The sequence below is a fragment of the Garra rufa genome, chromosome 1, assembly GCF_049309525.1.
Source record: "Garra rufa chromosome 1, GarRuf1.0, whole genome shotgun sequence".
NCBI lineage: Eukaryota > Metazoa > Chordata > Actinopteri > Cypriniformes > Cyprinidae > Garra > Garra rufa.
Genome location: NC_133361.1, coordinates 92,735,842 through 92,761,310, shown reverse-complemented (window position 1 = coordinate 92,761,310; position 25,469 = coordinate 92,735,842). Strand labels below are relative to the sequence as shown.

The 25,469-nt window shown below is 38.7% G+C and overlaps 1 protein-coding gene across 1 annotated transcript in view; it reads right to left on the bottom strand.

The window, feature by feature from the left end:
- Window positions 1-86: 86 nt before the first annotated feature.
- The window catches only part of LOC141322215 (uncharacterized), a 39,161-nt gene continuing 13,778 nt past the window's right edge, over window positions 87-25,469 (bottom strand). The window contains exons 5-6 of the mRNA XM_073833416.1: window positions 600-804; window positions 87-511 (exon numbers count right to left, since the gene is read on the bottom strand). Of these exons, the coding sequence (XP_073689517.1) occupies window positions 207-511; window positions 600-804 (510 nt within the window). The 3' untranslated portion in view covers window positions 87-206. The remainder of the gene's footprint in view (window positions 512-599; window positions 805-25,469) is intronic.

Sequence of the window (25,469 nt, the reverse complement as noted above, 5' to 3'; positions counted from 1 at the left end):
TTGCATGTTTAGTGGTGCAATTTACGAGATACATCACATGTACCATTCACTCCTGTAACAAGAAATTCGAAAAACTCTAATATCTCCATAAATGTTCGACTAAGGTAAAAAAAACTTCGGATGGGGTATTTACATGGGCTTCGGAGTGCATAGCAATGAAGTCAATTCTACTCCGAACCATCCCTTTAAATAGAGCTAATGGCTTTTCACACATTGCGCTGAGTTGTGGTTATAAGACAGAGCAATGCCTGTTTGTATGGGGCAAAGTCATTGTTCACTGCTCTAGAGTACAATTCTGAAATGTCTGAATATTGCTCGGCAAACTGGTTCTCAACTGTAATCTTGTCCTGTTCAGTTGAAAATGGATCAACTCCAAAAGTTGAATGTCTGGTCAGTGATGATCCCAGCTGTTGGCTGTAAAGGTCTGCTGCTTCAGCTGAATGAGGCAACAGCTCCTGTTGGATTTTTTTGGGACACCCTTGGCCAGCCAAGTCATTTGGTATTCCTTTACCTGTAAAATAAAGAACATACTGTTGGTATTGAAACTTATGAATGCCTCTTGTAATTATTGTAATCTTCAAAACACTGTTTTATTTCACCTGGAATTCGATGAGCATTCCATGACTCCACCAGCCTTGTAAGACCAATCTCACACAAGCGGCCAGTAAGGTTGGACACACAATATCTCACAAGGCTGTCATTCATGTCTATTTCCTCTTGATCCACCAACCCCAGAAGAGCTGTCTTCAGTGGATAGTTGACACGATTGTTGACTTCAGGCCAGATTCGTTCAACTATATGATTCTGAATTTGCAACAAAGATGTGTAATCAGTCAATTTGTTCTGGTGGGTAAATAAATCTTAGTCTATTAAGGAAAAATGGTCATGCAGGATTCCCAGTAAATCTGTAAATGTATTAACTCAGCAGTCATTATGCACATCGACCGCCGAACAAGTAAATTTATAGTTTTACCAGGAATTCTGCTTGAAGACAAATAGGATGTAATTGCTTCTGCAGCAGTTTTTTATTGTTAAGCTGTAACCAGATTTAAAAAAGAAACATGTTCTCAGCCAGTTAATTTTGTTTAACTCTAAAATTTGGAAAGCATAGTAATACCAACGACAATTTGTCTCATACATGCAAAACAACATTATACTGCTAAAGCAAAAATAATAATAGTAATTAAAGCTGCAAGCAGCGATGAACGGGCCCTCGCACACGGGCTCACCGCCGACCGGTGGCTTTAGGAACACAGCAAATGGTGGGTAGTATGCTTTCAATACAGTAACAATAGGAGAAATATGTCAAAGTCACTTAAATGTGCCAAATTTCCTGCTGCCAGCTGGTGGCGCTATGCCTATAACTGATTATTGGCATGTAGATGTGTTCAGGCCACCACTTTCATCAAACATATGAAGTTTGGTGCAGATTGACCTTGGTATTTTTGAGTTAGTGAAAGATATGATATATCCTGCTGCCAACAGGTGGTGCTATGATAATATCTGAATATTGGCCTTTAGGTGTCTTCAGGCCAGGACTCTTACCAAACCTGTAAAGTTTGAGGCAGATCGGACATTTTATGGCTGAGTTATAACAACTTCTATGTCCATGGCGAAACATCAAATTTTGTCACGCCGCCACGGACACGCCCTTTAACGAAAACTCAAGATCTTCGCAATTTAACATCTCTAAGGCCTCTAGATCAGACTGACCAAATATAATGTTGATATCATTAAATCTCTAGGAGGAGTTTGATACAAGTCATTTCCTGTTGCCAACAGGTGGCGCTGTGATTATAATACAATATTGGCCTTCAGATGTGTTCAGGCCAGGACTCTTATCGAATATGTGAAGTTTGAGGCAAATCGGACATTTTATGGCTGAGTTATAACAAGTTTTATATCCATGGCGAGACCTCGAAATTTGTCAGGCCGCCACGGACACGCCCTTTACCGAAAACTCAAGATCTTCACAATTTAACATCACTAAGGCCTTTATATTAGACTGACCGATTTTGTTGTTGATCTGCATAAATCTCTAGGAGGAGTTGGTTGTAGAGTACAGCATGACACTTCCTGTTGCCAGCAGGTGGCGCTATGATTATAACTGAATATGGATATGTAGATGTCATCAGGTCAGGAGTGTTATCACACATGTGAAGTTTGGGGCAGATCGGGCATTTTATGCCTGAGTTATAGCAACTTCCTTTTTCATGGCGAAACATCGAAATTTGCGAGGCCGCCACGGACACGCCCTCTGATGAAAACTCTAGATCTTCGCAATTTAACGTCACAAAGGGCTTTAGATTAGACTCACCAAATTTGGTGTTGATCCGAATAAATCTGTAGGAGGAGTTCGTTCAAGTATGACGCCTGAAAATGGCAAAAATGACACAAATTTTGCTAAGAAAATTAATAATAACCGACTTCCTGTTGGGTTTCGGATTTTGTCCCAGGAGGCTTTTTTGTAGGTATTGGTGAGTTACATGTGTGTACCGATTTTCATGCATGTACGTGAATCATAGCTGAAAGCGCACACCGCGGAACGTGTAAAGGTGGCGCTATCGAGCCGTTTTGCCACACCCATCTCTGAAACCCATATCAGACATCCATTTTCGCCAGGTTTGATGTGTGTGCAAAGTTTCATGAGTTTTCGGGTATGTTTAGGCCCTCAAAAATGCGATTCATTCTGGAGAAGAAGAATAATAATAATAATTAAAGCTGCAAGCAGCGTTGACCGGGCCCTCGCCGTCTGGCAGTCGCCATCCCGATAGCATCAGGAAAACGGTGCCCAGTTGGCACATGCATTCACAATAACCCTTTGGACTAACCCTAACTGTCTCTCCTCCTGTCTGACTCTTTCTCTTACCACCCATCCCACCTCCTTACACTCAGCCACTTACCACACAAACACACACATAGAGTGCAGAGCAGAGTGAGATCAGATTTGTTTTTTAATTTTCTTTCATTCGTGGAGTTTTGTATAATTATGAAATGAACTGTGTTTAATCAGAATGAATAGTTATTTGTATGAAAAAAGTTTCAAAGAGTTAGGATGCTGCACTTTAAATATATAATAAATCATTGAAAATTGAAAATGGAAAATAAAATTCTAGGCACGCTATCTGCCTCAAAAACACAGGAAACAAATATTTGAATGTATTTTGTATTTTTATTTATTTGCCATGGCAACAGCATTTGAGGCATCAGGGACGCCTTTACAGACTCTCATCGGCCGTGTTTTTACATCATTCTGATGAAGTTTGAAGAAAATCGAGTACAAATATATTGTTCGTTGTTCGTTCGTGTGTTAGTTCATTAACCAATGTTAACAAAAGAGACCCTATTTTAAATAGTTACCATGTTTTATGATCTACATCCATTTTTAAATATTATTTTAATGATCTATAAGCATCTGTGAAATAATTATAAACAAATATATTAAAAATAAATACATATTAACTTAGTTGATGTATTTGTTTCTCATTCTAATTAAGTGAACTGAGCAGTATAGTGTCATACTTATAAGATTTTTTATTCTATCAGTGAGATTGTATATATGTATATAAATCATATAATTTTTCCTTAAAAGATTAAAAAAAGATTTTAATGCTCTTTAAGCACCTATACAAAATAATTATGTAAAAGTACACTGACAGTACAGTCTATATCAACTGATTCTATGGATTATTTTCATTCTTATACACTGAGAATGAGCTAAATAGCATTAAAGGTCAAACGATTCCTTATCTTATGAGGACCTCTAGTGTTCATCCCTGGTATTAGAGCTTTAATCTGACAAATTTATGTGACACTTTTAATGTTTTTGGGGCCTCTGAGCATGATAACATTTTGAAACTACACGTATTTCCTAAGAATTTCTTGTTCTTTATATGTAAAAAGTTTTGATGAGTTAGAATAATACAATTTAAAGATACATGAAAATAACTCTTCATCTTTTTTATTGTTACTTTCATAAATCACCACATCAACACCGTTCAAGATGTCCCAAAGCCGTTCACAATTTAACATCTTCAGTATCTTGGCATCATGTTGACAAAGTTTGGTGTGAACTGTCTGATTCTGCTATGAGTGATATTAATTTATTCACAGCTATATTTAAAAACACAGGAAACAAATGTTAAAGTTTGACATGTTGCCATGGCAACAGCATTTGATGTATCAAGGACCCCTTCACAGATTCTCATCGGCCGTGTTTTGATATTATTCTGATGAAGTTTGAAGCAAATTGAGTAAAATTAAGAGGTTGATTTAAAAGCGTTTTGCAAGCAACACACTTCCTGCTGCCAGTTGGTGGCGCTATAAATTTGACTCATAATAGTCACATCTCTGTGATCGGTATCATACGACGAACAAACTGCTTAAGTTTGGTCAAAATCAGATAAAGTGTGTCAAAATTATTAGACATTTCCTGTTTCTCATTTCTCGCCATAATTTGTCGCCCTGCCACGGCCAAACCGTTCGAGATACCAAAAATCCCCTGGCAATTTTGCATTCCCAATATCTTGAGATCATGCTGACCGAGTTTGGTGGCCATCGGTGGAAAGTTCTAGGAGGAGTATTTCAAATTCCACAGCTTGATTTTTCCAAAAATCCATATTTAAATAAAAATAGCTGACTTCCTGTTGGTCGTAGCTAATGGGTGTAAATTAGAAAGTTGTCCGGCTTGATGAGTCCAATATATGTACCGAGTTTGGTGACTGTAGGACAAAGTAACCCCCCAACTTTTGTCAAAAGGTGGCGCTATGGAGCGCCTGCTCCACGCCCATTTATGGGCTTTTATCAGTGTTTAACTGTCATTAATACAGATGTGTGTGTTGAGTTTCATGAAATTCTAAGCATTTTAAGTGGCTCAAAAACACAAAAAACTAAAGTTAAAGTTTGACACGTTGCCATGGCAACATGATAAAAGTTATGGATAATGTCCTTCACAGATTCTTATCGGTCGTGTTTTGACATTATTGGGATGAAGTTTGAAGCAAATTGAGTAAAATTAAGAGGCTGAGTTTAAAGCGTTTCAAAAACGTCACGCTTTCTGCTGCCAGTTGGTGGCGCTATAACGTTGACTCATAATAGTCACATCTCTGTGATCGGCATCAGACGATGAACAAACTGCTGAAGTTTGGTCAAAATCAGACAAAGTGTGTTAAAGTTATTAGACACTTCCTGTTTCTCATTTCTCGCCATAACTTTGTCGCCCCGCCACGGCCAAACCGTTCGAAATATCAAAATTCCCCTGGCAATTTTGCGTCCCCAATGTCTTGAGATCATGCTGACCGAGTTTGGTGGCCATCGGTGGATACACCTAGGAGGAGTATATCAAATTCCATTGCATGCGCTTTTTAGACATCCCTGAATAGCTGACTTCCTGTTGGGCGAAGCACTGACTTTGAGCATGAAAGTTGTTCGGCCCAATGGGGTCTATATGTGTATGAATTTTGATAAATGTAGGTCAACCGGTGTGTGCTCCAGAGTCCCTCAAAAGTAAAAATTTTTAACGCTGTGCCACGCCCCCCCCAGGTCACCCCCCCATGTCAAAGTTTGTCCGGCCCTGATGGCCGCAGGTTCCAATGTGTGTGCAAAGTTTCAAGAGTTTTCGTGTATGTTAAGGGCCCCGAAATGACCCAAAACATTGATGAAATAATAATAATAATAATAATAATAATAATTAAAGCTGCAAGCAGCGTTGACCGGGCCCTCGCCGTCTGGCAGTCGCCATCCCGATAGCATCAGGAAAACGGTGCCCAGTTGGCACATGCATTCACAGTAACCCTTTGGACTAACCCTAACTGTCTCTCCTCCTGTCTGACTCTTTCTCTTGCCACCCATCCCCCCTCCTTACACTCAGCCACTTACCACACAAACACACACATAGAGTGCAGAGCAGAGTGAGATCAGATATGTTTTTTAATTCTCTTTCATTCGTGGAGTTTTGTATAATTATGAAATGAACTGTGTTTAATCAGAATGAATAGTTATTTGTATGAAAAAAGTTTCAAAGAGTTAGGATGCTGCACTTTAAATATATATTAAATCATTGAAAATTGAAAATGGAAAATGAAATTCTAGGCACGCTATCTGCCTCAAAAACCCAGGAAACAAATATTTGAATGTATTTTGTATTTTTATTTATTTGCCATGGCAACAGCACTTGATGCATCAGAGACGCCTTTACAGACTCTCATCGGCCGTGTTTTTACATCATTCTGATGAAGTTTGAAGAAAATCGAGTACAAATATATTGTTCGTTGTTCGTTCGTGTGTTAGTTCATTAACCATTGTTAACAAAAGAGACCCTATTTTAAATAGTTACCATGTTTTATGATCTACAACCATTTTTAAATATTATTTTAATGATCTATAAGCATCTGTGAAATAATTATAAACAAATATATTAAAAATAAATACATATTAACTTAGTTGATGTATTTGTTTCTCATTCTAATTAAGTGAACTGAGCAGTATAGTGTCATACTTATAAGATTTTTTATTCTATCAGTGAGATTGTATATATGTATATAAATCATATAATTTTTCCTTAAAAGATTAAAAAAAGATTTTAATGCTCTTTAAGCACCTATACAAAATAATTATGTAAAAGTACACTGACAGTACAGTACATATCAACTGATTCTATGGATTATTGTCATTCTTATACACTGAGAATGAGCTAAATAGCATTAGAGGTCAAACGATTCCTTATCTTATGAGGACCTCTAGTGTTCATCCCTGGTATTAGAGCTTTAATCTGACAAATTTATGTGACACTTTTAATGTTTTTGGGGCCTCTGAGCATGATAACATTTTGAAACTACACGTATTTCCTAAGAATTTCTTGTTCTTTATATGTAAAAAGTTTTGATGAGTTAGAATAATGCAATTTAAAGATATATGAAAATAACTCTTCATCTTTTTTATTGTTACTTTCATAAATCACCACATCAACACCGTTCAAGATGTCCCAAAGCCGTTCACAATTTAACATCTTCAGTATCTTGGCATCATGTTGACAAAGTTTGGTGTGAACTGTCTGATTCTGCTATGAGTGATATGAATTTATTCACAACTATATTTAAAAACACAGGAAACAAATGTTAAAGTTTGACATGTTGCCATGGCAACAGCATTTGATGTATCAAGGACCCCTTCACAGATTCTCATCGGCCGTGTTTTGATATTATTCTGATGAAGTTTGAAGCAAATTGAGTAAAATTAAGAGGTTGATTTAAAAGCGTTTTGCAAGCAACACACTTCCTGCTGCCAGTTGGTGGCGCTATAACTTTGACTCATAATAGTCACATCTCTGTGATCGGTATCATACGACGAACAAACTGCTTAAGTTTGGTCAAAATCAGATAAAGTGTGTCAAAATTATTAGACATTTCCTGTTTCTCATTTCTCGCCATAATTTGTCGCCCTGCCACGGCCAAACCGTTCGAGATACCAAAAATCCCCTGGCAATTTTGCATTCCCAATATCTTGAGATCATGCTGACCGAGTTTGGTGGCCATCGGTGGAAAGGTCTAGGAGGAGTATTTCAAATTCCACAGCTTGATTTTTCCAAAAATCCATATTTAAATAAAAATAGCTGACTTCCTGTTGGTCGTAGCTAATGGGTGTAAATTAGAAAGTTGTCCGGCTTGATGAGTCCAATATATGTACCGAGTTTGGTGACTGTAGGACAAAGTAACCCCCCAACTTTTGTCAAAAGGTGGCGCTATGGAGCGCCTGCTCCACGCCCATTTATGGGCTTTTATCAGTGTTTAACTGTCATTAATACAGATGTGTGTGTTGAGTTTCATGAAATTCTAAGCATTTTAAGTGGCTCAAAAACACAAAAAACTAAAGTTAAAGTTTGACACGTTGCCATGGCAACATGATAAAAGTTATGGATAACGCCCTTCACAGATTCTTATCGGTTGTGTTTTGACATTATTGGGATGAAATTTGAAGCAAATTGAGTAAAATTAAGAGGCTGAGTTTAAAGCGTTTCAAAAACGTCACGCTTTCTGCTGCCAGTTGGTGGCGCTATAACTTTGACTCATAATAGTCACATCTCTGTGATCGGCATCAGACGATGAACAAACTGCTGAAGTTTGGTCAAAATCAGACAAAGTATGTCAAAGTTATTAGGCACTTCCTGTTTCTCATTTCTCGCCATAAATTTGTCGCCCCGTCACGGTCAAACCGTTCGAGATATCAAAAATCCCCTGGCAATTTTGCGTCCCCAATGTCTTGAGATCATGCTGACCGAGTTTGGTGGCCATCGGTGGAAAGGCCTAGTAGGAGTATTTCAAATTCCATTGCATGCACTTTTTAGACATCCCTGAATAGCCGACTTCCTGTTTGGCGAAGCACGGACTATGAGTGTGAAATTTGTTCGGCCCGATGAGGTCTATATGTGTATGAATTTTGGTGACTGTAGGTCAACCGTTGTGCGCTCCAGAGCCCTTCAAAAGCCGCAATTTTTAACGCTGTGCCATGCCCCCCCCAGGTGACCCCCCCATGTCAAAGTCTGTCCGGCCCTGATGGCCGCAGGTTCCAATGTGTGTGCAAAGTTTCAAGAGTTTTCGTGTATGTTAAGGCCCCCGAAATCCCCCAAAACATTGAAAAAAAAAAAATAATAATAATAATAATAATAATAATCCTTAGAAAAACAATAGGGCCTTCGCCCTTTTGGGCTCGGGCCCTAATTAAAGCTGCGAGCAGCGATGAACGGGCCCTCGCACCCGGGCTCACCGCCGACCGGTGGCTTCAGGAAAACAGCAAACGGTGGGCAGTATGCTTTTATGCTGCCTTCATGTGATATGGGAAAGATGATGCTTTCCACTTGTGAAGTGGAAATTACCAGTGTGTCGTATTCAGGTGCTTTTGTTGTCGTAGTGAAGAGAAACATGGCGGATCGGAATTTATCCTCACATGCTACTTAGGTAAAAGTTTTAAAACGGTTATAAACTCCCTAATGCATCTGCTACAGGATGCATTAAAACGCAAACGGTAAATTATAGGCTGTATCTTACTGATCATGAATAGTAGAGTTGTTTTAAAGACAATACTTAATAATGGTTATTTTAGCTAGCCTATATATACGTTTTTATATAAGCCTATATATAGTATATATATTTTATAGCCTATAAAAGTTTTTTTACTTTTAACATCACGCAATGTTTACCATTCATTATGGTTTCATTACTGTCCGCCATGTTGAAAGGTCAAAGTTTATCCCATCTCGGCAACTCGGGTATCATAAAAATTTTCGAGCTTTCCAGTGGAAATTACAATGTGAGTGGGTGTTCATGTGCAATTTCGATGTCGGATTTTGGTATTTACCATAATTACGATAGCACATGAAGGCAGCATAAATACAGTAAATGTAGGAGAAATATGTCAAAGTCACTTAAATGTGCCAAACTTGCCGCTGCCAGCTGGTGGCGCTATGCCTATAACTGATTATTGGCATGTAGATGTGTTCAGGCCAGCACTATTATCAAACATATGAAGTTTGGTGCAGATTGACCTTGGTATGTTTGAGTTAGTGAAATATATGAGATATCCTGCTGCCAACAGGTGGCGCTATGATAATATCTGAATATTGGTCTTTAGGTGTCTTCAGGCCAGGACTCTTACCAAACCTGTGAATTTTGTGGCAGATCAGACATTTTCAGGCTAAGTTATATTCACTTCTATGTCTATGCAGAAACATCAAACTTTGTCAGTCCACCACGGACATGCCCTTTAATGAAAACTCAAGATCTTCACAATTTAACATCTCTAAGGCTTCAAGATCAGACTGAACAAATATAATGTTGATTTAACTAAATGCAATCAATGCAAGGACTTCAGATAAATGCCAACTGTGAACCAGTATGCTACAAATGATGATAAGAACATGATTCATGATGATAGCAAAATGTTATTATTGCTTCCTTTACATCCACCACTTCTGCTTAAATGTCATTGTTACCTATCTGTACAATTTTTGTGTGGATATTGCTTTGCTGGTGACTCCTGTTATAAGACATCACTCTTAAGTGCTACATAACTAAGAATCAACAAGGAAGACGGTGCCCAGTTGGCACATGCATTCACAGTAATCCTCTGCTAGTTTGGATTTTAAGTTTACAGAATTGAAAGGGTTACACTTTAAAATCAACACACAGACACATACACACAAAATATAAAATGTTGCCATCCAGTTTCATTTGTTAAAATTAACTATATTAGTTAACATGACCAATAAATAAATAGCATTTATTAATGTTAATTAATATTAAGCTAAAAAAAGTATTCATATAAAGTTTATGTACTGTGAATTAACATGAACATGAACACAGTTCATGTGGGTGTACAGCAATACACAATAAAGTGCTCTATAAACTCTTCATTCTTTCAAAATATCTTTAAAAATCAAGTTGAGTATTTTAACGGGGTAATATATATATATTTATAACTGATCTTAAAATTATGGTTTTCAGATGTTTTGAAGAGATAACAATAACGTTTGTTTTGTTGTCAAAGTTTGTCATATTTTATTATTATTATTATTTTATATTCAATAAATAACACTATGTAAATATTGTCTATCAATGAAGATAAATTGATCATGCTAAAAAGTTGTATTTTTTTAAATCTTTTGCTATGTGACTGAATAGGACAAGTTCATGGTACAGTTAAGTAAAAAATAAATAAAAAACAACAACTGCAAAATACGAACAATGAAAGACAAAGTGACCTTTTATATTTTCTCAAAATATCAGACTCTCAAAGATCAGACATATTTATGTAATTAAAATACATATGTGCATTTTTTGTTCAAAGATGGTCTGTAGGATGGATCTCTACTCTGTCACCCTCTCTGCCTCTCACCCCTCCCCCCTGCAATAATGAGCTTCTCTGTGCCTGACTGAACGCACACACATACTGTAGAGACATTCACCAGAGTGACAGCAGGATTCTGAGTTATTTTTTTAATTTTCTTTAATTCATTGAAGCTTGTATAAAATTTATATTTCCAGCACTTGCTCAGAATGATTAGATCTCTGTGTGAAAAAAGTTTTAAAGAGTTTGGATGCTGCACTTTAAAGATATAAAAAATTAGGGTTATGTTTTTTACTATATCTTTAAAAAATCACCACGTCAACACCGTTCGAGATATCCAAAATCCGCTCGCAATTTAACATCTTCAGAATCTTCTCTTCATGTTAAAAAAGTTTGGTGTGAACAGCTGGTTGTTCTTAGGAGTAGTGTGAATTTGTTTACTACCTGATTTTTCAAAAAATCCACCTTCAAATCAAAATAGCCGGCTTTCTGTTGGTCTTAGCTAATGAGTTTGATTTAGAAAGTTGTCCAGATTGATGAGAACAATATATGTACAGAGTTTGGTGACTGTAGGAAAAACTAACCCCCAAACTTTTGTCAAAAGATGGCGCTATAGAGTGCCTGCTCCACGCCCATTTATGACCTTTTGCCAGTGTCTAACTATCATTAATATTGATGTGTGTGTTGAGTTTCATGAAATTCTAAGCATGTTATCTGCCTTGAAAAGACAGGAATGTAATTTTAAAGTTTGACACGTTGCCATGGCAACAGCATTTGATTTATCATCGACCCCTTTACATATTCTTATCGGCCGTGTTTCGACATGATTTTGATGAAGTTTAAAGAAAATCGAGTAAAATTAAGAGGCTGATTTCAAAGCATTTTGAAAATGACACGTTTCCTGCTGCCAGTTGGTGGCGCTATAACTTTGACTCATAATAGTCACATTTATGGAATCGGCATCATACAAGGAACAAACTGGTGAAGTTTCATCAGAATCAGGCAATGTGTGCAACAGTTATTAGACACTTCCTGTTTCTCATTTCTCGCCATAACTTTGTCGCCTTGCCACGGCCAAACCGTTCGAGATATCAAAAATCTCCTCGCAATTTAGCGTCCCCAATGCCTTGAGATCATGCTGACCGAGTTTGGTGACAATCCCATGGAATTCCTGGGAGGAGTACGTTAAATTCCAGAGCATGCGCTTTTTAAACAGCCCTAAATATCTCACTTCCTGTTGCGTGGAGCCCATGACATAGAGTACAAAAGTTGTTCAGCTCGATGAGTTCTATATGTGTACCGAGTTTCATATGAGTACGTGCAAGTATGTGTGCGCAGTACATCAAGTTTTCAAACTGTGTTCCAGGGGGCGCTGTAGAGGCCCTGAACCACGCCCCGGTCCCAGCCTCTGTGGCGTCCGAACGACGGCAGATTCCAACGTGTGTGCAAATTTTCAAGAGTTTTTGAGTATGTTAAGGCCCCCAAAAGTGCCCCAATGGTTGAAAAAAAAATAAAAATAAAAAAAAAAAAAAAAACAAATAAGAATCCTTAGAAGAACAATAGGGCCTTCGCCCTTTTGGGCTCGGGCCCTAATTAAAGCTGCAAGCAGCGATGAACGGGCCCTCGCACACGGGCTCACCGCCGACCGGTGGCTTTAGGAACACAGCAAATGGTGGGTAGTATGCTTTTAATACAGTAAAAATAGGAGAAATATGTCAAAGTCACTTAAATGTGCCAAATTTCCTGCTGCCAGCTGGTGGCGCTATGCCTATAACTGATTATTGGCATGTAGATGTGTTCAGGCCACCACTTTCATCAAACATATGAAGTTTGGTGCAGATTGACCTTGGTATGTTTGAGTTAGTGAAAGATATGATATATCCTGCTGCCAACAGGTGGCGCTATGATAATATCTGAATATTGGCCTTTAGGTGTCTTCAGGCCAGGACTCTTACCAAACTTGTGAAGTTTGAGGCAGATCGGACATTTTATGCCTGAGTTATAACAACTTCTATGTCCATGGCGAAACATCAAACTTTGTCACGCCGCCACGGACACGCCCTTTAACGAAAACTCAAGATCTTTGCAATTTAACATCTCTAAGGCCTCTAGATCAGACTGACCAAATATAATGTTGATATCATTAAATCTCTAGGAGGAGTTTGATACAAGTCATTTCCTGTTGCCAACAGGTGGCGCTGTGATTATAATAGAATATTGGCCTTCAGATGTGTTCAGGCCAGGACTCTTATCGAATATGTGAAGTTTGAGGCAAATCGGACATTTTATGGCTGAGTTATAACAAGTTTTATATCCATGGCGAGACCTCGAAATTTGTCAGGCCGCCACGGACACGCCCTTTACCGAAAACTCAAGATCTTCACAATTTAACATCACTAAGGCCTTTATATTAGACTGACCTATTTTGGTGTTGATCTGTATAAATCTCTAGGAGGAGTTGGTTGTAGAGTACAGCGTGACACTTCCTGTTGCCAGCAGGTGGCGCTATGACTATAACTGAATATGGATATGTAGATGTCATCAGGTCAGGAGTGTTATCACACATGTGAAGTTTGGGACAGATCGGACATTTTATGCCTAAGTTATAGCAACTTCCTTTTTCATGGCGAAACATCGAAATTTGCGAGGCCGCCACGGACACGCCCTTCGATGAAAACTCTAGATCTTCACAATTTAACGTCACAAAGGGCTTTAGATTAGACTCACCAAATTTGCTGTTGATCGGAGTAAATCTCTAGGAGGAGTTCGTTCAAGTACCACGCCTGAAAATGGCAAAAATGACACAAATTTTGCTAAGAAAATTAATAATAACCGAATTCCTGTTGGGTTTCGGATTTTGTCCCAGGAGGCTTTTTTGTAGGTATTGGTGAGCTACATGTGTGTACCGATTTTCATGCATGTACGTGAATCACAGCTGAAAGCGCACACCGCGGAACGTGTAAAGGTGGCGCTATCGAGCCATTTTGCCACACCCATCTCTGAAACCCATATCAGACGTCCATTTTCGCCAGGTTTGATGTGTGTGCAAAGTTTCATGAGTTTTCGGGTATGTTTAGGCCCTCAAAAATGCGATTCATTCCGGAGAAGAAGAATAATAATAATAATTAAAGCTGCAAGCAGCGATGAACGGGCCCTCGCACCCGGGCTCACCGCCGACCGGTGGCTTTAGGAAAACAGCAAATGGTGGGTAGTATGCTTTTAATACAGTAAAAATAGGAGAAATATGTCAAAGTCACTTAAATGTGCCAAATTTCCTGCTGCCAGCTGGTGGTGCTATGCATATAACTGATTATTGGCATGTAGATGTGTTCAGGCCACCACTTTCATCAAACATATGAAGTTTGGTGCAGATTGACTTTGGTATGTTTGAGTTAGTGCAAGATATGATATATCCTGCTGCCAATAGGTGGCGCTATAATAATATCTGTATATTGGCCTTTAGATGTCTTCAGGCCAGGACTCTTACCAAACATGTGAAGTTTGAGGCAGATCGGACATTTTATGGCTGAGTTATAACAACTTTTATGTCCATGGCGAAACATCAAACTTTGTCAGGCCACCATGGACACGCCCTTTAACGAAAACTCAAGATCTTCACAATTTAACATCTCTAAGGCCTCGAGATCAGACTGACCAAATATAATGTTAATATCATTAAATCTCTAGGAGGAGTTTGGTACAAGTCATTTCCTGTTGCCAACAGGTGGCGCTGTGATTATAATAGAATATAGGCCTTCAGATTGGTTCAGGCCAGGACTCTTATCGAACATGTGAAGTTTGAGGCAAATCGGACATTTTATGGCTGAGTTATAACAAGATTTATATCCATGGAGAGACCACGAAATTTGCCAGGCCGCCACGGACACGCCCTTCAACGAAAACTCAAGATCTTCGCAATTTAACATCGCTAAAGCCTTTTTATTAGACTGACCGATTTTGGTGTTGATCTGATTAAATCTCCAGGAGGAATTTGTTGCAGAGTACAGCATGTCACTTCCTGGTGCCTGCAGGTGGCGCTATGAGTAAAACTGAATATGGGCATGTAGATGTCTTCAGGTCAGGAGTGTTATCACACATGTGAAGTTTGGGGCAGATCGGGCATTTTATGCCTGAGTTATAGCAACTTCCTTTTTCATGGCGAAGCATCGAAATTTGCGAGGCCGCCACGGACACGCCCTCTGATGAAAACTCTAGATCTTCGCAATTTAACGTCACAAAGGGCTTTAGATTAGACTCAGCAAATTTGGCGTTGATCCGAATAAATCTCTAGGAGGAGTTCGTTCAAGTATGACGCCTGAAAATGGCAAAAATGACACAAAATTTGCTGAGAAAATTAAAAATAACCGACTTCCTGTTGGGTGTCAAATTTTGCTCCAAGAGGCTTTTTTGTAGGTATTGGTGAGTTACATGTGTGTACCGATTTTCGTGCATGTACGTGAATCACAACTGAAAGCGCACACCGCGGAACGTGTAAAGGTGGCGCTATCGAGCCATTTTGACACACCCATCTCTGAACCCCATATCAGACGTCCATTTTCGCCAGGTTTGATGTGTGTGCAAAGTTTCATGAGTTTTCGGGTATGTTTAGGCCCTCAAAAATGCGATTCATTCCGGAGAAGAAGAATAATAATAATAAGAAACGGAGCAGATCCAATAGGGTCCTCACACCATCGGTGCTCGGGCCCTAATTAAAGCTGCAAGCAGCGATGAACGGGCCCTCGCACCCGGGCTCACCGCCGACCGGTGGCTTTAGGAAAACAGCAAATGGTGGGTAGTATGCTTTTAATACAGTAAATGTAGGAAAAATACATCAAAGTCACTTAAATGTGCCAAACTTCCTGCTGCCAGCTGGTGGCGCTATGCCTATAACTGATTATTGACATGTAGATGTGTTCAGGCCAGCACTTTGATCAAACATATGAAGTTTGGTGCAGATTGACCTTGGTATGTGTGAGTTAGTGCAAGATATGATATATCCTGCTGCCAATAGGTGGCGCTATAATAATATCTGTATATTGGCCTTTAGATGTCTTCAGGCCAGGACTTTTACCAAACATGTGAAGTTTGAGGCAGATCGGACATTTTATGGCTGAGTTATAACAACTTTTATGTCCATGGCGAAACATCAAACTTTGTCAGGCCGCCATGGACACGCCCTTTAACGAAAACTCAAGATCTTCACAATTTAACATCTCTAAGGCCTCGAGATCAGACTGACCAAATATAATGTTGATATCATTAAATCTCTAGGAGGAGTTTGGTACAAGTCATTTCCTATTGCCAACAGGTGGCGCTGTGATTATAATAGAATATAGGCCTTCAGATTGGTTCAGGCCAGGACTCTTATCGAACATGTAAAGTTTGAGGCAAATCGGACATTTTATGGCTGAGTTATAACAAGTTTTATATCCATGGCGAGACCACGAAATTTGCCAGGCCGCCACGGACACACCCTTCAACGAAAACTCAAGATCTTCGCAATTTAACATCGCTAAAGCCTTTTTATTAGACTGACCGATTTTGGTGTTGATCTGATTAAATCTTTTGGAGGAGTTTGTTGCAGAGTACAGCATGACACTTCCTGTTGCCAGCAGGTGGCGCTATGAGTATAACTGAATATGGACATATAGATGTCATCAGGTCAGGAGTGTTATCACACATGTGAAGTTTGGGGCAGATCGGGCATTTTATGCCTGAGTTATAGCAACTTCCTTTTTCATGGCGAAGCATCGAAATTTGCCAGGCCGCCACGGACACGCCCTCCGATGAAAACTCTAGATCTTCGCAATTTAACGTCACAAAGGGCTTTAGATTAGACTCACCAAATTTGCCGTTGATCCGAATAAATCTCTAGGAGGAGTTCGTTCAAGTATGACGCCTGAAAATGGCAAAAATTACACAAATTTTGCTAAGAAAATTAAAAATAACCGACTTCCTGTTGGGTGTCAAATTTTGCTCCAAGAGGCTTTTTTGTAGGTATTGGTGAGCTACATGTGTGTACCGATTTTCGTGCATGTACGTGAATCACAACTGAAAGCGCACACCGCGGAACGTGTAAAGGTGGCGCTATCGAGCCATTTTGCCACACCCACTTCTGCAACCCATATCAGACGTAAATTTTCGCCAGGTCTGATGTGTGTGCGAAGTTTCATGAGTTTTCGGGTATGTCTAAGCCCTCAAAAATGCGATTCATTTTGGAGAATAATAATAATTAAAGCTGCGAGCAGCGATGAACGGGCCCTCGCACCCGGGCTCACCGCCGACCGGTGGCTTCAGGAAAACAGCAAACGGTGGGCAGTATGCTTTTAATACAGTAAATATAGAAAAAATATGTCATAAGTCATTTAAATGTGCCAAACTTGCCGCTGCCAGCTGGTGGCGCTATGCCTATAACTGATTATTGGCATGTAGATGTGTTCAGGCCAGCACTATTATGAAACATATGAAGTTTGGTGCAGATTGACCTTGGTATGTTTGAGTTAGTGAAATATATGAGATATCCTGCTGCCAACAGGTGGGGCTATGATAATATCTGAATATTGGTCTTTAGGTGTCTTCAGGCCAGGACTCTTACCAAACCTGTGAATTTTGTGGCAGATCAGACAGTTTCAGGCTAAGTTATAACCACTTCTATGTCTATGCAGAAACATCAAACTTTGTCAGGCCACCACGGACATGCCCTTTAATGAAAACTCAAGATCTTCACAATTTAACATCTCTAAGGCCTCAAGATCAGACTGACCAAATATAATGTTGATTTAATTAAATGCAATCAATGCAAGGACTTCAGATAGATGCCAACTGTGAACCAGTATGCTACAAATTCCCTATTTTCTGATGATGATAAGAACATGTAATTCATGATGATAGCAAAATGTTATTATTGCTTCCTTTACATCCACCACTTCTGCTTAAATGTCATTGTTACCTATCTGAACAATTTTTGTATAATATATTTTTGTATAAAATCAATTTTTGTCATAACTAAGAATCAATAAGGAAGACGGTGCCCAGTTGGCACATGCATTCACAGTAACCATCTGCTAGTTTGGATTTTAAGTTTACAGAATTGAAAGGGTTACACTTTAAAATCAACACACAGATACATACACACAAAATATAAAATGTTGCCATCCAGTTTCATTTGTTAAAATTAACTATATCAGTTAACATGACCAATAAATAAATAGCATTTATTAATGTTAATTAATATTAAGCTAAAAAAAAGTATTCATATAAAGTTTATGTACTGTGAATTAACATGAACATGAACACAGTTCATGTGGGTGTACAGCAATACACAATAAAGTGCTCTATAAACGCTTTCTTTCAAAATATCTTTAAAAATCAAGTTGAGTATTTTAACGGGGTGATATATATATATATATATATATATATATATATATATATATATATATATATATATATATATAACTGATCTTAAAATGATGGTTTTCAGATGCAGTAACGTTTGTTTTGTTGTCAAAGTTTGTCTTAATGTTTTATTATTATTATTTTATATTCAATAAATAACACTATGTAAATATTGTCTATCAATGAAGATAAATTGATCATGCTAAAAAGTTGTATTTTTTTAAATCTTTTGCTATGTGACTGAATAGGACAAGTTCATGGTACAGTTAAGTAAAAAATAAATAAAAAACAACAACTGCAAAATACGAACAATGAAAGACTTAGTGACCCTTTATATTTTCTCAAAATATCAGACTCTCAAAGATCAGACATATTTATGTAATTACACTACATACAGTATGTGCATTTTGTTCAAAGATGGTCTGTAGAATGGCTCTCTACTCTGTCACCCTCTCTGCCTCTCACCCCTCCCCCCTGCAATAATGAGCTTCTCTGTGCCTGACTGAACGCACACACATACTGTAGAGACATTCACCAGAGTGACAGCAGGTTTCAGAGTTATCTTTTTAATTTTCTTTAATTCATTGAAGCTTGTATAAAATTTATATTTCCAGCACTTGCTCAGAATGATTAGATCTCTGTGTGAAAAAAGTTTTAAAGAGTTTGGATGCTGCACTTTAAAGATATAAAAAATTAGGGTTATGTTTTTTACTACATCTTTAAAAAATCACCACGTCAACACCGTTCGAGATATCCAAAATCCGCTCGCAATTTAACATCTTCAGAATCTTCTCTTCATGTTAAAAAAGTTTGGTGTGAACAGCTGGTTGTTCTTAGGAGTAGTGTGAATTTGTTTACTACCTGATTTTTCAAAAAATCCACATTCAAATCAAAATAGCCGGCTTTCTGTTGGTCTTAGCTAATGAGTTTGATTTAGAAAGTTGTCCAGATTGATGAGATTAATATATGTACAGAGTTTGGTGACTGTAGGAAAAACTAACCCCCCAACTTTTGTCAAAAGATGGCGCTATAGAGTGCCTACTCCACGCCCATTTATGACCTTTTGCCAGTGTCTAACTATCATTAATATTGATGTGTGTGTTGAGTTTCATGAAATTCTAAGCATGTTATCTGCCTTGAAAAGACAGGAATCTAATTTTAAAGTTTGACATGTTGCCATGGCAACAGCATTCGATTTATCATCGACCCCTTTACATATTCTTATCGGTCGTGTTTTGACATGATTTTGATGAAGTTTAAAGAAAATCGAGTAAAATTAAGAGGCTGATTTCAAAGCATTTTGAAAATGACACACTTCCTGCTGCCAGTTGGTGGCGCTATAACTTTGACTCATAATAGTCACATTTATGGAATCGGCATCATACAACGAACAAACTGGTGAAGTTTCATCAGAATCAGGCAATGTGTGCAACAGTTATTAGACACTTCCTGTTTCTCATTTCTCGCCATAACTTTGTCGCCTTGCCACGGCCAAACCGTTCGAGATATCAAAAATCTCCTCGCAATTTAGCGTCCCCAATGTCTTGAGATCATGCTGACCGAGTTTGGTGACAATCCAATGGAATTCCTGGGAGGAGTACGTTAAATTCCAGAGCATGCGCTTTTTAAACAGCCCTAAATATCTCACTTCCTGTTGCGTGGAGCCTATGACATAGAGTACAAAAGTTGTTCAGCTCGGTGAGTTCTATATGTGTACCGAGTTTCATATCAATACGTGCAAGTATGTGTGCGCAGTACATCAAGTTTTCAAACTGTGTTCCAGGGGGCGCTGTAGAGGCCCTGAACCACGCCCGGGTCCCAGCCTCTGTGGCGTCCTGATGGCCGCAGATTCCGACGTGTGTGCAAATTTTCAAGAGTTTTTGAGTATGTTAAGGCCCCCAAAAGTGCCCGGAAGGTGTAAAAAAATAAAAAAAAAAAAAAAAATAAGAACCCTTAGAAGAACAATAGGGCCTTCGCCCTTTTGGGCTCGGGCCCTAATTAAAGCTGCGAGCAGCGATGAACGGGCCCTCGCACCCGGGCTCACCGCCGACCGGTGGCTTCAGGAAAACAGCAAACGGTGGGCAGTATGCTTTTAATACAGTAAATGTAGGAGAAATATGTCAAAGTCACTTAAATGTGCCAAACTTGCCGCTGCCAGCTGGTGGCGCTATGCCTATAACTGATTATTGGCATGTAGATGTGTTCAGGCCAGCACTATTATCAAACATATGAAGTTTGGTGCAGATTGACCTTGGTATGTTTGAGTTAGTGAAATATATGAGATATCCTGCTGCCAACAGGTGGCGCTATGATAATATCTGAATATTGGTCTTTAGGTGTCTTCAGGCCAGGACTCTTACCAAACCTGTGAATTTTGTGGCAGATCAGACATTTTCAGGCTAAGTTATAACCACTTCTATGTCTATGCAGAAACATCAAACTTTGTCAGGCCACCACGGACATGCCCTTTAATGAAAACTCAAGATCTTCACAATTTAACATCTCTAAGGCTTCAAGATCAGACTGACCAAATATAATGTTGATTTAACTAAATGCAATCAATGCAAGGACTTCAGATAAATGCCAACTGTGAACCAGTATGCTACAAATGATGATAAGAACATGATTCATGATGATAGCAAAATGTTATTATTGCTTCCTTTACATCCACCACTTCTGCTTAAATGTCATTGTTACCTATCTGTACAATTTTTGTGTGGATATTGCTTTGCTGGTGACTCCTGTTATAAGACATCACTCTTAAGTGCTACATAACTAAGAATCAATAAGGAAGACGGTGCCCAGTTGGCACATGCATTCACAGTAATCCTCTGCTAGTTTGGATTTTAAGTTTACAGAATTGAAAGGGTTACACTTTAAAATCAACACACAGACACATACACACAAAATATAAAATGTTGCCATCCAGTTTCATTTGTTAAAATTAACTATATTAGTTAACATGACCAATACATAAATAGCATTTATTAATGTTAATTAATATTAAGCTAAAAAAAGTATTCATATAAAGTTTATGTACTGTGAATTAACATGAACATGAACACAGTTCATGGGGGTGTACAGCAATACACAATAAAGTGCTCTATAAACTCTTCATTCTTTCAAAATATCTTTAAAAATCAAGTTGAGTATTTTAACGGGGTGATATATATATATTTATAACTGATCTTAAAATTATGGTTTTCAGATGTTTTGAAGAGATAACAGTAACGTTTGTTTTGTTGTCAAAGTTTGTCATAATTTTTTATTATTATTATTTTATATTCAATAAATAACACTATGTAAATATTGTCTATCAATGAAGATAAATTGATCATGCTAAAAAGTTGTATTTTTTAAAATCTTTTGCTATGTGACTGAATAGGACAAGTTCATGGTACAGTTAAGTAAAAAATAAATAAAAAACAACAACTGCAAAATACGAACAATGAAAGACTAAGTGACCCTTTATATTTTCTCAAAATATCAGACTCTCAAAGATCAGACATATTTATGTAATTAAAATACATATGTGCATTTTTTGTTCAAAGATGGTCTGTAGGATGGCTCTCTACTCTGTCACCCTCTCTGCCTCTCACCCCTCCCCCCTGCAATAATGAGCTTCTCTGTGCCTGACTGAACGCACACACATACTGTAGAGACATTCACCAGAGTGACAGCAGGTTTCTGAGTTATTTTTTTAATTTTCTTTAATTCATTGAAGCTTGTATAAAATTAATATTTCCAGCACTTGCTCAGAATGATTAGATCTCTGTGTGAAAAAAGTTTTAAAGAGTTTGGATGCTGCACTTTAAAGATATAAAAAATTAGGGTTATGTTTTTTACTATATCTTTAAAAAATCACCACGTCAACACCGTTCGAGATATCCAAAATCCGCTCGCAATTTAACATCTTCAGAATCTTCTCTTCATGTTAAAAAAGTTTGGTGTGAACAGCTGGTTGTTCTTAGGAGTAGTGTGAATTTGTTTACTACCTGATTTTTCAAAAAATCCACATTCAAATCAAAATAGCCGGCTTTCTGTTGGTCTTAGCTAATGAGTTTGATTTAGAAAGTTGTCCAGATTGATGAGAACAATATAAGTACAGAGTTTGGTGACTGTAGGAAAAACTAACCCCCCAACTTTTGTCAAAAGATGGCGCTATAGAGTGCCTGCTCCACGCCCATTTATGACCTTTTGCCAGTGTCTAACTATCATTAATATTGATGTGTGTGTTGAGTTTCATGAAATTCTAAGCATGTTATCTGCCTCGAAAAGACAGGAATGTAATTTTAAAGTTTGACACGTTGCCATGGCAACAGCATTTGATTTATCATCGACCCCTTTACATATTCTTATCGGCCGTGTTTTGACATTATTTTGATGAAGTTTAAAGAAAATCGAGTAAAATTAAGAGGCTGATTTCAAAGCATTTTGAAAATGACACGTTTCCTGCTGCCAGTTGGTGGCGCTATAACTTTGACTCATAATAGTCACATTTATGGAATCGGCATCATACAAGGAACAAACTGGTGAAGTTTCATCAGAATCAGGCAATGTGTGCAACAGTTATTAGACACTTCCTGTTTCTCATTTCTCGCCATAACTTTGTCGCCTTGCCACGGCCAAACCGTTCGAGATATCAAAAATCTCCTCGCAATTTAGCGTCCCCAATGTCTTGAGATCATGCTGACCGAGTTTGGTGACAATCCCATGGAATTCCTGGGAGGAGTACGTTAAATTCCAGAGCATGCGCTTTTTAAACAGCCCTAAATATCTCACTTCCTGTTGCGTGGAGCCTATGACATAGAGTACAAAAGTTGTTTGGCTCAGTGAGATCTATATGTGTACCGAGTTTCATATGAATACGTGCAAGTATGTGTGCGCAGTACATCAAGTTTTCAAACTGTGTTCCAGGGGGCGCTGTAGAGGCCCTGAACCATGCCCGGGTCCCAGCCTCTGTGGCGTCCGGACGACGGCAGATTCCGACGTGTGTGCAAATTTTCAAGAGTTTTTGAGTATGTTAAGGCCCCCAAAAGTGCCCCAACGGTTGAAAAAAAAAAAAAAAAAAAATTAAAGCTGCAAGCAGCGATGAACGGGCCCTCGCACCCGGGCTCACCGCCGACCGGTGGCTTTAGGAACACAGCAAACGGTGGGCAGTATGCTTTTAATACAGTAAATGTAGGAAAAATAGATCAAAGTCACTTAAATGTGCCAAACTTCCTGCTGCCAGCTGGTGGCGCTATGCCTATAACTGATTATTGGCATGTAGATGTGTTCAGGCCAGCACTTTGATCAAACATATGAAGTTTGGTTCAGATTGACCTTGGTATGTGTGAGTTAGTGCAAGATATGATATATCCTGCTGCCAATAGGTGGCGCTATAATAATATCTGTATATTGGCCTTTAGATGTCTTCAGGCCAGGACTTTTACCAAACATGTGAGGTTTGAGGCAGATCGGACATTTTATGGCTGAGTTATAACAACTTTTATGTCCATGGCGAAACATCAAACTTTGTCAGGCCGCCATGGACACGCCCTTTGACGAAAACTCAAGATCTTCACAATTTAACATCTCTAAGGCCTCGAGATCAGACTGACCAAATATAATGTTGATATCATTAAATCTCTAGGAGGAGTTTGGTACAAGTCATTTCCTATTGCCAACAGGTGGCGCTGTGATTATAATAGAATATAGGCCTTCAGATTGGTTCAGGCCAGGACTCTTATCGAACATGTGAAGTTTGAGGCAAATCGGACATTTTATGGCTGAGTTATAACAAGTTTTATATCCATGGCGAGACCACGAAATTTGCCAGGCCGCCACGGACACACCCTTCAACGAAAACTCAAGATCTTCGCAATTTAACATCGCTAAAGCCTTTTTATTAGACTGACCGATTTTGGTGTTGATCTGATTAAATCTTTTGGAGGAGTTTGTTGCAGAGTACAGCATGACACTTCCTGGTGCCAGCAGGTGGCGCTATGAGTAAAACTGAATATGGGCATGTAGATGTCATCAGGTCAGGTGTGTTATCACACATGTGAAGTTTGGGGCAGATCGGGCATTTTATGCCTGAGTTATAGCAACTTCCTTTTTCATGGCGAAGCATCGAAATTTGCCAGGCCGCCACGGACACGCCCTCCGATGAAAACTCTAGATCTTCGCAATTTAACGTCACAAAGGGCTTTAGATTAGACTCACCAAATTTGCCGTTGATCCGAATAAATCTCTAGGAGGAGTTCGTTCAAGTATGACGCCTGAAAATGGCAAAAATTACACAAATTTTGCTAAGAAAATTAAAAATAACCGACTTCCTGTTGGGTGTCAAATTTTGCTCCAAGAGGCTTTTTTGTAGGTATTGGTGAGCTACATGTGTGTACCGATTTTCGTGCATGTACGTGAATCACAACTGAAAGCGCACACCGCGGAACGTGTAAAGGTGGCGCTATCGAGCCATTTTGCCACACCCACTTCTGCAACCCATATCAGACGTAAATTTTCGCCAGGTCTGATGTGTGTGCGAAGTTTCATGAGTTTTCGGGTATGTCTAAGCCCTCAAAAATGCGATTCATTTTGGAGAATAATAATAATTAAAGCTGCGAGCAGCGATGAACGGGCCCTCGCACCCGGGCTCACCGCCGACCGGTGGCTTCAGGAAAACAGCAAACGGTGGGCAGTATGCTTTTAATACAGTAAATGTAGGAGAAATATGTCAAAGTCACTTAAATGTGCCAAACTTGCCGCTGCCAGCTGGTGGCGCTATGCCTATAACTGATTATTGGCATGTAGATGTGTTCAGGCCAGCACTATTATCAAACATATGAAGTTTGGTGCAGATTGACCTTGGTATGTTTGAGTTAGTGAAATATATGAGATATCCTGCTGCCAACAGGTGGCGCTATGATAATATCTGAATATTGGTCTTTAGGTGTCTTCAGGCCAGGACTCTTACCAAACCTGTGAATTTTGTGGCAGATCAGACATTTTCAGGCTAAGTTATAACCACTTCTATGTCTATGCAGAAACATCAAACTTTGTCAGGCCACCACGGACATGCCCTTTAATGAAAACTCAAGATCTTCACAATTTAACATCTCTAAGGCTTCAAGATCAGACTGACCAAATATAATGTTGATTTAACTAAATGCAATCAATGCAAGGACTTCAGATAAATGCCAACTGTGAACCAGTATGCTACAAATGATGATAAGAACATGATTCATGATGAT